The sequence below is a fragment of the Piliocolobus tephrosceles genome, chromosome 13 (assembly GCF_002776525.5).
Source record: "Piliocolobus tephrosceles isolate RC106 chromosome 13, ASM277652v3, whole genome shotgun sequence".
NCBI lineage: Eukaryota > Metazoa > Chordata > Mammalia > Primates > Cercopithecidae > Piliocolobus > Piliocolobus tephrosceles.
In genome coordinates, this window is record NC_045446.1 from 92,935,598 (window position 1) to 92,953,920 (window position 18,323).

General features: G+C 35.0%; 1 protein-coding gene across 4 annotated transcripts in view; it reads right to left on the reverse strand.

The window, feature by feature from the left end:
* Positions 1–1,547: 1,547 nt before the first annotated feature.
* DCUN1D5 (defective in cullin neddylation 1 domain containing 5) overlaps positions 1,548–18,323 on the reverse strand; it is a 30,668-nt gene continuing 13,892 nt past the window's right edge. For 2 of the 4 annotated variants that reach the window (XM_026452125.2, XM_026452120.2), the window contains exons 4-7: positions 5,937–6,045; positions 5,747–5,851; positions 3,755–3,857; positions 1,548–1,893 (exon numbers count right to left, since the gene is read on the reverse strand). In XM_026452125.2, the coding sequence (XP_026307910.1) occupies positions 1,838–1,893; positions 3,755–3,857; positions 5,747–5,851; positions 5,937–6,045 (373 nt within the window). In that variant the 3' untranslated portion in view covers positions 1,548–1,837. The remainder of the gene's footprint in view (positions 1,894–3,754; positions 3,858–5,746; positions 5,852–5,936; positions 6,046–18,323) is intronic. The other 2 variants (XM_023208135.2, XM_026452115.1) reach the window with 1 other exon arrangement.

Here is an 18,323-nt window from a genome sequence, read left to right on the forward strand (position 1 = left end):
ATCTGGGTATACACAAGGGTCCTGGTATCAATCACCTGCCTATACCAAGGATGCCTGTGCTTTCATATATATACTTTTTAAAAAACATTTCATCTATAAGCTTTAAGTGTTCCCTATTTTACTCAAATACTGAAGATGAAAACCCGATATTACCATTAGCTCAGGTTACAAATGTGACAATTTATAAGATTTTGCTTATATGTTTTGGAATTTAACAAAAATGGATATATTCTTCAGTTCAGATGTACCTTGAAGAGTCAATTAAATTATAAATTCAAAGGTCCACAAATGTAAATGCTTTCCTTATAATAAATTTGATATTAAAACATCATTCATAATATTAAATCCTAACACCACTGGTATGCTCAATTCATATCTCAGTGATTCTAATACTTAAGAGGAGCATTCTGTATTATCCTTTTCTATAAGACATTTAGGAAAACTGTCTCCCACTATTATCGGTGTTTTAATAAGATTACTGTACAAAGTAATCTTATTAAGAAGGCAAGTAAAACATTGGCAATCATTTTTTTCCCAGCTCATTAACTAAAAAGCAAACGAAACACTTTAAAATGTCATTCCCCCCTTAGGTAATCAATATGGAGAAATCATTCTTTAAACAAATTCACCACTGAAAAATCAATCTTGACCTTAAATCCTAACAGAAACACTCCCTTATTATGGAAAAATAATCTCCTTACTTCTCTCTACTCATACAATGACACCAGAAACATTACTGAAGTTGTGACTGGTCTATGAATATGAACAAAATTTTCCTATCACTGGGATACTGGTTGGTTTGAAAAGGAATGCACCAACAGGCCTGCTGCTAGTACAAAAGTGCCTTTTATATGAATTAGGAAAGGCTTCCCTTTCCTCAAGTCACTTTATTACCAACAGGCAGAAAACTGTGATAATTAGCAATACTGCAATACTACCAATGTAAATGGCTCTACTGAGTTGTGCACAATTACACCCAGAGTTCTCTCATGATTCCTTATTCTATTGTCTTCTTTTCCTATGTGTATCTTAACTAAATCCGTATCAGAGCTAACGTCCTCTTAAGGCAAAAAAAAAAAAAAAAAAAAGAAGTGCTTTAAACAAAATTCCCTATATAATGACAGTTAAAAATATCATAAATATGCCACTACCAACAATAACAATGATTATACAACTTAATAATACAAGTTTTTTAGAAAACAAAACTGGACATGATCTTTCCAATTCTAAACTCTCTGAGATAAGACATCTGCATAAGACCTTGGCAGCTTTTATAGAAACCCAGAGCTAAAAGTAGGAGCATTTTTCCAATACCTAGAAATGTTTATTAGCTGCATCAGCAAATCATTATCCCAGAAGTCAAGGCCAACAGTCTTCCAAACTGTGCAGAGATGACTATAATGAGCCATACCATCAGCAGACTACGTTGCCAAATATTAAGACTGTTTAAAATCTTGAAAATTATATAAATTCACGGTGAATGGGAACCTCAAAAATCCAAAAATTCAAATTTACAAAAATAAATACCACTCTGACACTCAAGGGACATCTTCACTTTAAGGCCTTTGTCACAAATCTGAATCTTTATTGTTCTGAAATAAATGTTATAAACATAACTCAAAACAAAAACTTCAATATTCAGTCTAAGAAGAGGTGTGGCTCAATGCCCATCACATGTAACAAGAAAAACCTCCTTTAAAAAAAGGAAAAAAAAGTACTATGAGAAGTCTTTCACATGAATGAAAATGCACCCGTTGGATTTTTTTTCCCCCTCATCACATTAGCTTGTATACACGTGGGAATCAAAAGGTTTGCATTTTCTTCACAATAGTTCTTGCTATGATGTTTGACGGACTTTTTGCCACTCAACAAATTCATCAAGAAGAACAGGCCCTAGAAAAAAAGAAACAATTTTTGTCAGAATTCAGTGAACTCATCTCTCCAATTATAAAACAAACTCCCCACGAGCTCTGCAATGACAGAGGACTGACCCTTCTCTTCTTTGGGTGTTCCACTTCTAGTCACTTTATTCCATTTAATGGTGCTTCCTTATTAGCTTTTTCTTTTTTGCCCTTAAATACACAAGGAACAACGGTATCTACAGCAACTTCCTTCTCAAGGTGTTTCATGAACCCTCGAATAACTGACTCAATACAAATCTCTCCCTTTTTCTAAGTGTCCATAGCATTCTGGCATGTAATTATGAAACAATCTGAAAAGTGATGAAGGTAATATTTCTATGTTGCCTCCCCAAGAAGTGTATAAGCTTGTTAAGAGGGATCAACCATAATAGAGACTTTCTTTATTCCAATAACAGGATGTAGTACAAAGCTGAACACAAAGCAAGTGCCTAATGAATATCTGACTAATGAGCTAAGTACTATTCTAAAAAAGATATTTTTATAATGCAGGAGAGGTCCAAACTCATTTGCTGACAAAGCCAGGTAAGCAGTTTAAATGAGCTCAGTGTTTATTTTGTTTAAATGTAGGAAAAATCACTGCCACAAAGAAATACGCTTGCTCTATTCTTCTTAAAACACATACTCCTCTGGTGGTCTTTTTCCATTGTTTTTGACAGACATGTTTCTCTACTGTAAGAAAAACAGCAGAGCAAGTATGATAATAAATGGCAACTGAAAAACAGCCCAGCCTAGGTGTTGGCATACCATGAACTATCAAACTGAAAAGCAAGTCCAACACAGTTAATACCCGGCTCTAGCCTCTGACTCCTATAAAGGAGTACTATAAAGGTACAGTTTTGTCAAACTTTTTAAATTTTTCAAACAAATCTAAAAGTTGTATTTTAATACAAAATCTCCTAGTTTTAAATGTTGATACAAAATATATAAATATACACATCTACAGGCCATATACAGCCTTTGGACTGCCAGGTTACTGCTGCTAGGTATTATTTCTTTAAAATAATACTAAATTTTATACCATCTTGTAGAGAGAGGACAAAATATATGTGGGAATAAATAAAGTTATCCCTTCTTATTTTATTTTTTCAGTGTCACAGAAAAAAAGTGTAAATTTCAGTTTAAGTTTATAGGAATGTACCTTTCCTTGTAACCCTTCTGAACACTGAAAACACATGCAACCAACCAAAATGGTGGTGGGAACTGAAAATAATTTATATTCTACAGAATTAACTTGGTTTATCTAATTAATTTATCATTATTTCAAAATCCGGTTTTATGGCATTCTAGCCTTTCCATGGAGGAGTATGGACAGATACTTTAACTTGAGAGATTAAAAAATTATAACTATTTCACTATCAGTTTACTCACAATCAATTTACAGTTTTCAGAGAGAAGTTATACTGACATTATTTGCCATATTGTTAATGGGTAGCATAATATTACAACAACTCTTTAAAGCTTTTTCTATTGTGGCTGATTGTTTTGCTTTTATATTTTAAAAATCATGACTGTACTTCTCTTCCATAGGCAAATGCCAGGAAAGACAGAAACAAAGCTGAATTTTAGCTTCCGGATGCAAAAATTATAATTTAAATTTAGCTAAAATGTTTGGTTACTGAGGAACTGAACACATTTCACTTACCAGCATAGATTTTATATAATACTGCTGAATCTAAGCTCTTGCTCTACTTCTCCCACATCCCCCACACGATTAAATAATAAGTTACTATCACAAAATTTAAAACCTCCATGCTAATACTACATAAATGCATACTCTCATTTAATATTTTTGGAAATTTTATTTTCAAAGGAACATGTTATGTTATACTTACAAGCACCATCTTCATCATAGTTACTAAGATCAGCATGGACTGTTCTGCTGAATTCTAATACATTGTACCATTGATCTTTGTTCATAACACGATACTTCGATTGCTGCAAAAAATGATTTAAATATTTAAGCAAACATCATTTACTCAATTTAGTAAACTAAGTTATAACTTTTTTTGTCATTTGGTTTTTCCTAAAACATTTATTTTTTTTTAAATTATTTGCGTTTTAAGAGATTCCTCATGGGCATTTACATATTAACATCATCTGTTTTTTACTTTTTTCTTCATTTTTGAGGAATAAGAGCACTGAGTACTAACAGTAAGGATAAAACTAACTTTTACATATGTATATACTTGTATTACCACCAGTCAGATCAAGATATATAACATTTCCTACATGCAGTATGTTATCTTGTGCTGCTTCCTAGTAAATCATTTCTTTGCTTAAGATTTACTGCCACATTTTGAGTTTGGCATCTTTGGAGACAACTGAAAGAGTATAGGCTTAGATTTAAATCCCATCCTTCCCACTTAATTGAGTGATTTTGGGAAAGTTACTTAATAGAAACCACTTCCTCATTTGTTAAATGGGGATAGAATTTAATTCAAAATGATATTATAAAGATTTTAAAAAATGTATGCCAAACAACCTGCACAACAAGTGTCTGAAAATATTTAGTTCTTCTCAGCTCCCCACAGAGCTGAATATTTTTACATTCAGTTAAATTTATTTTTGCCCAAAATTACTATAGAAAGAAAATAGATACCATCCATCAAAAATAATTTATAGGACTTAAAGATTGAATCATGCATAAAACTCATTCATGTAAGACCTTTTCATATCATTCTCTCGCTCTCCTTTTTTTTTTTTTTTTTTTTTTTTTTTGAGACAGAGTCTCACTCTGTCACCCAGGCTGGAGTACAGTGGTGCAATCTCGGCTCACTGCAACCTCCACCTCCCTGGTTCAAGCAATTCTCGTGCCTCAACCTCCCGAGTAGCCAGGACTACAGGTGCACACCACCACATCTATCTAATTTTCTTTGTATTTTCAGTAGAGATGGGGTTTTCACCATGTTGGCCAGGCTGGTCTCCAACTCCTGGCCTCAAGTGAGCTGCCCACCTTGGCCTCCCCAAGTGCTGGGATTACAGGTTTGAGCCACCACGCCTGGCCGGTATCACTGTTTTGTATGACAACTTTTACTACTCTGGGAAAAGGGAAGTTGCTATAAGCATTGTGCTTTATGAGAAATTATTTCCAAAGGAAAAAGCATCTGTATTCAAGATATGGTGAGAACTATACCAATAACCCTAAAATTACAAAGACACCAAAACAGATTAAAAAAAAAAAAACTAGACAAAGAAAGCAATGGAAAAAAAGAATAGCATCTTCTTAGAATCACTGCCTATAGCAGGTGCTATGATAAACCTTCTAAAAGAACACTTCATCATTTTAGCTTACATCTTTTTAGTAACCAGCAGATTTAAGTATACTATTATAGTCATTCTCATATTTGTGGACATAAAATATGAATAGCTTTATTCTGTTGCTTTAGATAGAGCCTAAGTAGAAAAGGAAAGTTGTATTACTAAATTGGTTATCTTATGTACATTTCAGCTTAAGACCCTGTGTAACAAAAGAAGAAAATCAGATTTAGAAGCTTAAGATTTGCGTGCTAGCATTAATTCTCTCTTATGAAAACCCCGAGAAACTAACTTGGCATGACAAATGTCTGTGCTACAGTATATTTCTTGGAGGTTTCTTTTATTGGGGCAGGGAGGGGGGCAGGATTGAAAGTATCTTAGGTACAAAATATATTAATAAACATGAACATCTAAAAATAACTGTTATGTACGTATTTTAGAATTTTTTCTCTACTCAAGGAGTTTTTTTAAAGCATACTATTAAAAATCTACTTGTTCCTCAATTAAAAGTATAACTTTCAGATTAAGTTTTAAAATAATATTTTCAAAATTCAAAAAAAAATACATACCTCCAGGTACTGGTAAAATACTGAAAACAGTGGCCATGTCCTCCCAAGCAGAAGAGCTAACATAGATTTAGCAGTATCAATATCAAGGCTTCTCTGATCTTTATCCTAAAATACAAGTGAAAAAGTTTTCCTAAGTGTGGTCTCAAGATGAAAAGCGATTAAAACAACAAAACAAGAAAACTGCACCTACCCTTGCAAAATCAAAGGCATATCTGTAGATATTCTTAAATGATGAAATATCATTCAACTGTGAGCGCAAAAAGTCAAATTTGTTTTGTAACTTTTCTGTGCAGTCACACCTTAAATAAAAGAAACAGCAAACAAATTACATAATCAAGAAAATCAAATAAAAGTATCATTGGAGGTAAGAAGGAATCCATTAAGAAAAAAGTGAGTGCATTTGTGAAGTTAATTTAGTTTTAAAATTCTGAGTCACAAATTTAGAGTAATAAATTTCTTGGCCTTGCATCTACCAATGCAATAAAAAAAGAAAAAAGGGGAAAAAAGAAAACCTGGGAATCAAAGAAAGTTCACTCCAATTACTTTTCTTAAAAACAAACAACTCATTCAAAAATTCCAATAAAATCAAAGTTAAAAAGAGATGTATTAAAACATGTTTTATCACATATACAGCTAAAAATGGCAGAGCAAACGAAATGAAACATGCCTTTGTCACATACTTCCTTAGAAAGTTCTTAGGTAACAGTTTGGTGAAAGACGTTAGTCATGAGTGGTTTTAAAAGTTTAGGACATAACACAGCGGAAAGTAATACATTATATTAAGTAGTCCAGTCAGAAATCCAGATCCCTATATTTTTGTGAACAAAAAGTTAATCAGTAGAAGCACTTAACTTCAAATAAGTTATATATGCAAAAGCATGCAAATAACAAATCATATGTGTTATTTTTAAAGATAAGACATTAAATATAAGCAGCTAAATATATGGAAGGCTCAAAAATCTTAACTGGCTTTCTCTCAGTGGGTTGATAAATTCCACTGTTTAGCAAGAAGCAAGGCAGTCAAGGCCTTTCACAATTTGTCACAAATCTCTAGTTTCATCTCCCACCACTTCCTGATAACCTTACCATGCTCTAATTATATCACTTACCATTCCCAAATGCCACAGCCATGCTTCAGCACTCATTATTTCTACTTGAAATTTCAAACATGCTGATAAAAATATTATTCGTCAAGACTTAACTCACATTTTGCCACCTCTGAGAGACCATCTGATTCCCTTTAATCAAATTAATTGTGCCATCTACTGTGGTCCACAGTATTCCACTCAAAACTGAATTTTAGTTATTCAACAAGCTCTCCAGACACCTGGCATTCTCGGATTTAACTAAGACTACGCTAAATCAATAACGCAAAGGCCTATGATGTGTAGTAACATAATTTCATTAATGTGTAAATATTTTGGACAATTTTCTAATATTAATTAAACCTTGCATTTCTAGAATAAGTCAAATTTGGTCATGTTACCTGTTTTATACATTGCTAGATTTTGGGATTGTTTTGCTATCTTCCTAAGTGAGACTAGCTTGTAAATTTCATTCTTACTCTCTTTGCTAGTTTTGTTAACAAGATTGTAGTACATAAGACTCAGAAAATGAAAAGAGAATTGCTATTTTTTCCCCGTTTTTTGAAAAAGCTTATGTAACCCTGGAATTATCTATCATCTGTCCAAACTCAGGTGAGTACTGAGGGAAGGAAGACTTTTAACTAATAAACCAACAATTTTTTTTTTTTTTTTGAGACGGAGTCTGGCTCTGTGGCCCAGGCTGGAGTGCAGTGGCACAACCTCGGCTCACTGCAAGCTCTGCCTCCCGGGTTCCCGCCATTCTCCTGCCTCAACCTCCCGAGTAGCTGGGACTACAGGCGCCGCCACCACACCCGGCATTTTTAATGGTCATAGGGCCATTCAGATTTTCTATTTCTTTTTGAATGTTTTGGTCCCATACTTTTCTGATAACTAGATTATTTTACATATAAGTTTATTTTAATATGATTAAAATTTATAACATTTTCTAATTTGCATTAACATTATCTTCATTGCTGTTTTGTTGTTTTTCTTGCCAGAATTCATTCATTTAATATAGTATTTAAGGCTATAGATTTCCCTCTTAATACAACTTTAGCTGCAACCACAAGTTTTGATAAGTATTGTTTGTAGAACTATCATTTGATCGAGAAATCCCATTACTGGATATATACCTGGAGGAATATAAATCATTCTACCATAAAGATATGCAGATGAATGTTCATTGCAGTACTACTCACAATAGCAAAGACATGGAATCAACCTAAATACTCATCAGTGATGGACTGGACAAAGAAAATACGTATACACCATGATACATGTATGCTGTGGAATACTATGCAGCCATTAAAAAAAAAAAAAACATGATCACACCTTTTGCGGGAACATGGATGGTGCTTAGCAAGCTAATGCTGCAAACCAAGTATCACATGTTCTCACTTATAAGTGGGAGCTAAATGATGTGAACTTATGAACACAAAAAAGGAAACAGCAGACACTGGGGTATACTTGAAGGTGGAGGGTGGGAGAAGAGAGAGGAGCATAAAAGATAACTGTTGAGTAACAGGCTTAATACCTGGTAATGAAATAATCTGCACAATCAACCCTGTGACACTACTTTACCTATGTAACAAACCTTCACATGTACCCCCAAACCTAAAAATTTAAAAAAATAAAGATCTTACAGTTCAAATATACATGTATATTTTTGCTTTTAGTATTTACTTGTAAATGACACCTTGACAGGAATTGTTTTGAAGGAGTGATAGGGATACAAATTTTACTGGAATAGGTTTAAGAGAGAATGAAGAGTGGAACTGGAGAAAATAAGTATAGATGAATACTTTCAAAGAGTTTGATTCTAAAGTGGTGCAGATAAAAGAGGCACTAAACTTGAGTGGGATGCAGTCAATGAACTTTTCACACTCACTCTCTTCTAGGTACAACTAAAATGCCTGAACATTATATAGAAAATAAACACAAGACCCTGAAAGGTGGAAACCTGAGGAACTACATGGTGGTGAGTTCTCTGGGTTTCTTTTTGCCTAATATATTCCAAACTTGGAGCTGAAGAAGCTAGTAACCAGAAACAACAACGGGGGCAGACAAAAAGCCCCCACAAAACCCTGCCTTTTCTCTAGCCAAAAGACGAAGAAAGGAGTAGCCTCACAAAACAGAAAACTCTTAGAAAATAAACACCCTACTCCAGTTAAAAACCACTGAAAAAGCTATGGCCCAACTCCCACCAATGCCTGCAAAGACTGAATGGAGACCTAAAATGTCCACCCTTACCAGGATATAATAAACCCTCTCTCTCAACTCCTACAATGCTGGTGGAAACCGAAACCACATAGGTAACATGAACTCCTGCTCTCGTCAGGTAGTAACAAGCAGCCAATCCTCTTCTGCCCTAGGTTGATATAGAGGAGGCCTAGTGAAGAGTCAGGGCTTTCACCATCACCCAGTGGTAATAAGGCACTCCTATCCTTTTCAGACAAGAAAGCATCAGTAAAAGTGTAGTGGGAACCCAGAACTCTCATCCTTGCCCAGTAGTCACAAGGGATATCCTTCCTTAGATGTCAATGGATGCAGAACAGAAAATTCAATTTCTACCTGTACCTGGCAGTAATAAGGTAGCAGCTCTATTTCTCTTGCCAGAATAGCATTAGAGCAAGCTAGCTAAAACTGAAGATTTAAATATGATCCAGAGACACAGAGTTTTATACTACCCAAAATATCTCGGTTTCAAGTTAAAAAATCACTTGTCAAACCAAGATCTCAAATGGAATGCAAAAACACAATCAATACTCGCAAACACCAAAATGACAGAGATGTTGAGAATTATCTGACACATTTTAAAGCAGCTATCATACAAATGCTTCAACAAATAATTAAAAACATAATAGAAAAATGAAAAAATATAAAGTCTCAGCAAAAAGAGTCCAAGGACAAAGAAATATAAGATATAAAAAAAGAACCAAATGGAAAATTTTGAACTGTAAAATACAAGGTAGACTTAAGCCCTAATATATCCATAATTACATGACAGTAAGTAGTCTACACCAATAATGGATTTAAAAAAGCATGAACCAAACATATGCTGTCTAGAAGAAACTTTAACTTCAAATAGTATAGGCAGATTGAAAGTGAAACAATGGAAAATAATATCTCACAGAAATATTAAATGAAAGCAGGAAGTGGCTTTCTACATTAGATGATATTAAAATAGACTTACAGCAACTTCAGAGTAAAGAAAATGATCAGAATAGAGAGGATAATTATATTATAACAAAAGGGTCATTCCATCAGGAAGACATAGCAATCCTAAACTATTCTAAGCAATCCTATATACATTAAACAATAGAGCTGCAAAATCTGTGAAGTAAAAACTAAACGTGTGAAGTAGCACTGAAAAGAGAAATAAATTCATAATTATAGTTGGATATTTCACCACCCCTTTTTCAGCAATTGATAGAAACACTAGATATAATTCAACAAACACATAGAACTTAACAACATCATCAACCAACAGGATCTAGTTGACCTTAGCAGACTACTCCATTCAAACACAACAGAATACACATTATTTTCAAGTGCCCACAAAACATCAAACAAGATAGACCAATCCGGAGATATAAACCCCTCAATAGAGTAAACATAACTGAAATAAAAAAGAATGTATTCTCTGACAACAATGGAATCAAACTAGAAATCAACAACAGAAAGTTAAAGGCAAAATCTCCAAACACTTGGAAACTAAACAGCAAACACTTAAATAATCCATGGGAAAGTTAAGTCTCAAGGGAAAACAAAAAATACATTAAACTAAATGAAAATACAACATATCAAAATGTTGACACACAAATAAAGCAGTACTGAGAGGGAAATTTTTTTTTTTTTTTTTTTTGAGACGGAGTCTCACTCTGCCGCCCAGGCTGGAGTGCAGTGGCCAGATCTCAGCTCACTGCAAGCTCCGCCTCCCGGGTTCACGCCATTCTCCTGCTTCAGCCTCCCCAGTAGCTGGGACTACAGGCGCCCGCCACGTCGTCCAGCTAGTTTTTTGTATTTTTAGTAGAGACGGGGTTTCACCATGTTAGCCAGGATGGTCTCGATTTCCTGACCTCGTGATCCGCCCGTCTTGGCCTCCCAAAGTGCTGGGATTACAGGCTTGAGCCACCGCGCCCGGCCTGAGAGGGAAATTTATAGTGCTAAATACACACATTAGAAAAAAGAAAAAGCCTTAATCAACAATCTATGCTTGTACCTCTAGAATTCAGAAAAAGAAAGGCAAAATAAACATAAAGCAAGCAGGACAAAGTAAATAAGAGCAGAAATTGCTGAAATTGAAAACAGAAAAATCAATGCAACAAAGCACATTGAAAAGATCAATAAAATTGACAATTCTCTAACAAGACTGACAAAAAAAGAGAGAAGACAAAAATTACCCATATCAGAAATGAAATTGGGTATCATTACAGACCCACAGCTATCAAAAGCATAGTAAGGGATACACATTGAACATACAAAATGTATGATAGGAAGGGATCACAATGAACAACTCTACACACATAAATTTTTCTACACATATAAAGATTTTTATACAGATAAAATCTATATCTATACAATTTTATATAATCTATATCTAATCTATATATTTTATATCTATAGACCTATATATCTATAATCTGTACCTATGTAGATATTTTATATATAGATTTCATATAGATTTTTATATAGATATAAAAATTTTACACATATAAAGATTTTTCTACATGAAAACATGGATGAAATGGACCAATAAGTTCCCTGAAAAACAGAAACTACCACAACACATACAACATACAGTAGATAATCTGAGTAGCCCTGTTATTATTAAAGAAATTGAATTCAACATTTAAAAATTTTCAAAACAGAAACTCCAGGAGCAGATGGTTTCATTACAGAATTTTACCAAACCTTTAAAGACTTATTCCACATAATCTCTCTCAAAACATAAAAGATTAAGAAAATTTAAAATATTTTTAAAAAGAAAAAGTAAAAGATAAAGAAAACTTTATTTAATAAAGCCAGTATTACCTTGATACCAAAACCAGGCAAACACAAAAAAAGCCCCATAATTTTATCATTTAATACAGAGAAAGCACTTTAAAAATTTAACATTCATTCATGATAAAACTCTCAGGAAAAAAAAAAAATAAGAGGGGAGTGTCCTCAACTTGGTAGAGCATAAATAAGTAACTTACAGGTAACATAACAGTGAAAGCCAACGTTTTCTCTCTAAGATGGGGAACAAGGAAAAGATGCATATTCTTACCACTCTTATCGACATAGTGGTAGAAGTTCTAGCTCATGCAATAAGTCAAAAAAAAAAAAGAGATAGGAGAGGATGTCGAGAAACAGGAATGCTTTTACACTGTCAGTGGGACTGTAAACTAGTTCAACCATTGTGGAAGACAGTGTGGCGATCCCTCAAGGATCTAGAACTAGAAATACCATTTGATCCAGCAATCCCATTACTGGGCATATACCCAAAGGATTATAAATCATGCTGCTAAAAAGACACATGCACACATAAGTTTACTGCGGCACTATTCACAATAGCAAAGACTTGGAACCAACCAAATCTTTGTATACACACAAAATACACAAATGTCCATCAATGATAGACTGCATTAAGAAAAGTGGCACATATACACCATGGAACACTATGCAGTTATAAAAAAGGATGAGTTCATGTCCTTTGTAGGGACATGGATGAATCTAGAAGCCATTATTCTGAGCAAACTATCACAAGGACAGAAAACCAAACACTGCATTTTCTCACTCACAGGTGGGAACTGAACAATGAGAACACTTGGACACAGTGGGGAACATCACACACCAGGGCATGTCGTGGGGTGGGGGGAGCGGGGAGGGATAGCATTAGGAGATATACCTAATGTGAATGATAAGTTAACGGGTGCAGCACACCAACATGGCACATGTATACATATGTAACAAACCTGCACGTTGTGCACATGTACCCTAGAACTGAAAGTATAATTAAAAAAAAAGAAAAGATATATAGATCAGAAAAGAGAAACTGTCCCTATTTCCAGATGACATGACTATGTAGAAAATCCAAGGTCTATACATAAAACATCTTAGAATTAATAGGTGAGTTCAGCAAGGTCACAGGATACAAGATAACATACAAAAATCAACTGTATTTCTATATATTAGTAATGAATATGTGGACACTAAAATGTAAAATACCATTTACAACAGGTTGAAGTAAAAATAAAATACTTAGGTGTAATTCTAACAAAAGATGTACAGGACTTATATTCTGAAAACTACACAAAACTGATTAAAATAATCAAATACCTAAAAAAATGAAGAGACATTATCTATCTTCCAGTATTCAAAGCAAGACTGACAAAAAAAGAGAGAAGACAAAAATTACCAATATCAGGAATATTAGAGTATTCAAAGACTCAAAATAGTAAAAACGTCAATTCTCCCCAAATTTATATGCTGTTTAACCAAAATCTCAGCAAGATATTTTTATAAAGAGAAGATTATTCTAAAATTTATATGGAAAAGCAAATACACTAGAATACCTAAAACAATTTTGAAAAAGGATGCCATCAGTCTGTCTGATTTCAAGACTTACTATTTAGTCACAGTAATCCAGACTGTGTGGTACTGGCAGAAGGTTAAGACACATCAGTGGAAAAGAAAACCCAGAAATAAATGTACACAAATATGTACAACATTTACATACCTTTTACAGAAATTAATTCAAAATGCACCACTGACTTAAATGTAAAATTTAATAATGCAAGCCTTCTAGAAAAATATATGAGAAAATTCTCAGGATATAAGGCTAGGCCAATAATTCTTAGACTTGACATCAAAAGTACAATCAAAAGTACATCAAAACTGAGCCAGGGGCTCATGTCTGTAATCCCAACATTTCTGGAGACTCAGGCGGGCAGATAACTTAAGGTCAGGAGTTCCAGACCAGTCTGGCCAACATGGTGAAACGCTGTCACTACTAAAAAATAGAAAAATTAGCCAGGTATGATAGCACATGTGTGGATACTAGGGAGGCTGATGTGAGAAGATCGCTTGAACCCAGGAGCTGAAGGCTGAAGTGAGCCAAGATCACAGCACTGCATTCCAACCTGTGCAACACAGTGAGACTCTCAAAGAAAAGTACACTCCATAAAAGGAAAAATTAATAAACTGGACATCATCAAAAACTTTTGCTCTGCAAAAGAGCTTGTTACAGGAATGAAAGAAGTTATAGAATGTAAGAAAATGTTTGCAAAACACACATTCAACAAAAGACTAGTATCAGCGAACTCTGAAAATTCAACGGTAAAAAAAGTTATCTTCCATGTCTGCTAGCATCTCTTTCACAATCCCCTTCTACCTTTCTGCACTAATTTCCTTAGATATTGCAGATCACTCATCCTTACATATCAACTACATCTATCTTTTATCTCATCTGCTGAGTTTTTGTTTGTTTGTTTTGAGACAGAGTCTTGCTCTGTCCCCAGGCTGGAGTGCAGGGGTGTGATCTCAGCTCACCACAACCTCCACCTCCCCGGTTCAAGCGATTCTCCTGCCTTAGCCTCCCAAGTAGCTAGGACTACGGGTGTGCACTACCACCAATTTTTCTATTTTTAGTAGAGACAGGGTTTCACCATGTGGCCAGGATGATCTCAATCTCTTGACCTCGTGATTGGCCCGTCTTGGCCTCCCAAAGTGCTGGGATTACAGGTGTAAGCCACTGTGCCCAGCCACTAAGTATTTAATCTACTGTTTTTCACTTTCAGAAATTTAATTATTTGGAGTCTGATATCTAAGACCATTCTCTTTTCTGTAACTATAGAGTTATGTGGAAATTGTGATAATTCATACATTAATCTTAAAGGGTCTGATTCTCAAGTTCATTTTTTAAGATTGATTTCTCAATATATTTAGTGATTTCTGATTATAAACTAGTGATCGTGGAACTTTTTTCTGCAAAAATTGAGGTTTGTGTAAAATTTCTCTACAGACGAAATTTTACAAATTTCTTTACATTCCATTACAAACAGGGGAGTCTTATTCTAAAATACATTTTTGGCATGGGTCATACAGTGAATTCCAGCCCCAAATCTGCAAGACAGAAGATGGAGGACTAGGAATTCTCTCTGGTAGAAGACCTTTACCTCTAATTGTATGTAAAACCAAGCCCAGGTCATCAAATCTCCAGTTATTGCATAAGTTTGTCATCAATGTTTTTGATCTGATTCCCATCCTATTAAGGTCTTGCTTGAAATGTATACCCTGTTCTCAACATGGATGACACGTCAACAGCCAGACCCTATGCGACTAGGAATAGGTAGGTTTCTTCAGGGTAAATGTCAGCTCCATAGATCTCTATGTAATCACCATCACTCACCATTTCTGGCTTCTGATTATTTTCCTTATAGGCAAGTCCAAGTATACTTTTAAAAAGTTGTTTTGTTTTGAGATGGAGTCTCACTCTGTCGCCCAGGCTGGAGTGCAGTGGCATGCTCTCGGCTCACTGCAACCTACGCCTCCCAGGTTCAAGTGATTCTTCTGCCTCAGCCTCCCGAGTAGCTGGGGACGATAGGCGCATGCCACCATGCCCAGCTAATTTTTGTATTTTTAGTAGAGACAAGGTTTCACCATGTCAGCAAGGCTGGTTTCAAACTCCTGACCTCATGATCTGCCCGCCTCAGCCTCCCAACATGCTGGGATTACAGGTGTGAGCCACCACGCCCAGCCAAGATGTTTTTTATATGTTATCCAGCATTTAAGTATTTTACATGAGAAATGGTTTCTCCACACATTCAGGAGCCATATTGCCAGAAATGGAAATCAAAATTTGGATAAGTTAACCGGAATTCCTTATATATGAATGAATGCAGAATATGCTTGATGAGGAAACAAGAAAAAATCATTTTTACTTATTAGAAATTCCATTACCTACTATTTCACCAAGTGGTTTCTGTTAGTGCAAAAATTATTCATTATGTGAAAAATAATGCTTTAATGAAAGCTGACTTCTACCATGGGGATATGCAAAACAAATTTCTCAGATTACAGGCCACTATAATGTTTGAAAATATGGAGATGAAGTCTTCAAGAGCTCCAAACCATCACTTGAAAATGTTCAGAGGGTCCTACATTTTAAGTATCTAGTTACATGTACTCCCTTTTCCACCAAGACTTAAGTAGGGCCTCATCTTCTATATCTTCAAGGTTTTTCTAAAGTAATGTTTTACATATTTTTAAAAAAGTAGTATGAGTCACATCTTTCATACAAAATCTCACGCAGAATCTTAACAGACTTTAGACTTAAGTCTTAAGAGGACAAAGAAGATAAAAGATGCCTCCTAACATTCAAAGTTCTTTCTTTCCTTACCACCAGATTTTAAAAATCACTGTCATAGCATAACACAGGGCCTGACATATAGCACTCCAAAAATATTTGTTAGATAAAAGTGTGACTACCAAAAATAAACCACAGGGTAGGTGATTTATTTATTTAATTATATCATGTTTCAAAATTCCTATCTGGGAGAAACTTAGTGGTAAATGGTAGATCAAACAAAATCACAAAGCACATAGTGACTGAGAAGTCACCAAGGAGATAAGAATCCAACAAATTATAATATTTTCCAAATATTTTATATTTCACAGGATCACAAAGTTACAATCTCATGTAATTTCAATAAGCTTAAAAATAAAGAGAAGGGAGAAACAAATTTTCAAGTCAAACAAATTGGTTAAAATTCTAGCTTCTCCATTTCTGGCCACGTAGCTTTCAGCAAGTTACTAAACCTTTTTCAGCCTGTTTCCTTGTTTTTAAAATTACAACAACAATAATTTAATAGGACAACTATATGGCAAGTTACTTAACCTTTTTCAGCCTCCGTTATCTGATTTTTAAAATGGTAACAATAATAATTTCATAGGACAACCATAAAGATTAAATGAGAATCCATGTGTTAAATGCTTAGCACAGTCCTTGATATACTTCTTTTGAGGCAAATAGATTAAAAATCACCTACACTACACACCTTAGCAGAAACTATGTCATACCATTCCTAATGGTCTATTGTAAATCTTGAGCAGAGAAAGAATCTGACAGACTTTTTTAAAAAGTAAAAAATGAATAGGCCGGGCGTTGTGGCTCACGTCTGTAATCCCAGCACTTTGGGAGGCCGAGGCAGGTGGATCACGAGGTCAGCAGATCAAGACCATCCTAGCTAACATGGTGAAACCCCCGTCTCTACTAAAAATACAAAAAAAAATAGCTGGGCGTGGTGCCAGGTGCCTGCAGTCCCAGCTAATAGGGAGGCTGAAGCAGGAGAATGGTGTGAACCCGGGAGGCGGAGCTTGCAGTGAGCCGAGATCGTGCCACTGCACTCCAGCCTGGGTGACTGAGCAAGACTCCACCTCAAAAAAAAAAAAAAAAAAAAAAGAGTAAGAGTAGAAACCTCCATATTTATTTTCAGTATCATAAAGACTGTGAACACATCTGGCAAAAGCAACATACCAAAGCAGTTACTAACAGCTGTACAATTTTTATATTGAATCTAGCTCCAAAATACTAACATCAATACCTCAGAAATTGAGAAGTTTAGAAAAAAGTATATTTCCTCTGAAATAAAAAGAAATGCATATTTAACTAGCGTACTATCGAAAGCAAGAGATAGTTTTCCGAATAACAACCAAATAAAACCACACAGAGTTTAGGGAACACTGGCACAATATGATACACCATTCTCCAAGGCCACTGTGGTTAGAAAGAGAAGAAATGGGTTTTAATTTCAACATTAGGACCCGGAAATTAATTTCCTGGTATTGCAAAGCATCTGATTACAAAGGGAGGCTTTTGAACTTGTGTTTCATTCAAGACCTTTAAAGTGAGAAGAAAGTCTCATCATGTATGTATTAGATGTAAGTGAGGCTCTCTTCCTAATCCATAAGTCCCAGTGACTGCTGTGACACACTGATGTGTAACATGAAGAATTGTGTCACAAAGGCCTGGATTTAGAACTTCCTCTAAATAAGCTCTCTCAACCAGAAAATACCATCTACTTCTATAGGTATTTGAAAATGTGCAGAGGGGCATTTTGAAATTGTCACAATGACCTGTAAGAGAGAACAGAGGGGAAGGATGCTAATGGCAATTAGTAGTTGGACCCCAAATGCTCAATGAATGACAGTCACACCACACACATGATGGCATTTCATTTACTCCCCTCTTCCACCCCCACCAAAAAAAAATCGTATAAATGTTCCCTATTCCCCTCTCTCTCAGATGGTCAAGCCACGCCATGCCCTTTAAACTTAAAAGTCCGGGGCTCAATACAGAGACTAGATTTACAAACTGCAGCCTACTGGCAGGCAGCTTAATTACTACCACTGTTTTCAGATGCTCTTGTCTTGTCTTTTTTTCATTATCATAATCAAGTACAGTCCTGTTCAAAGGTCTGTGTTCAGTTTTCTCCACTGGCATAGTA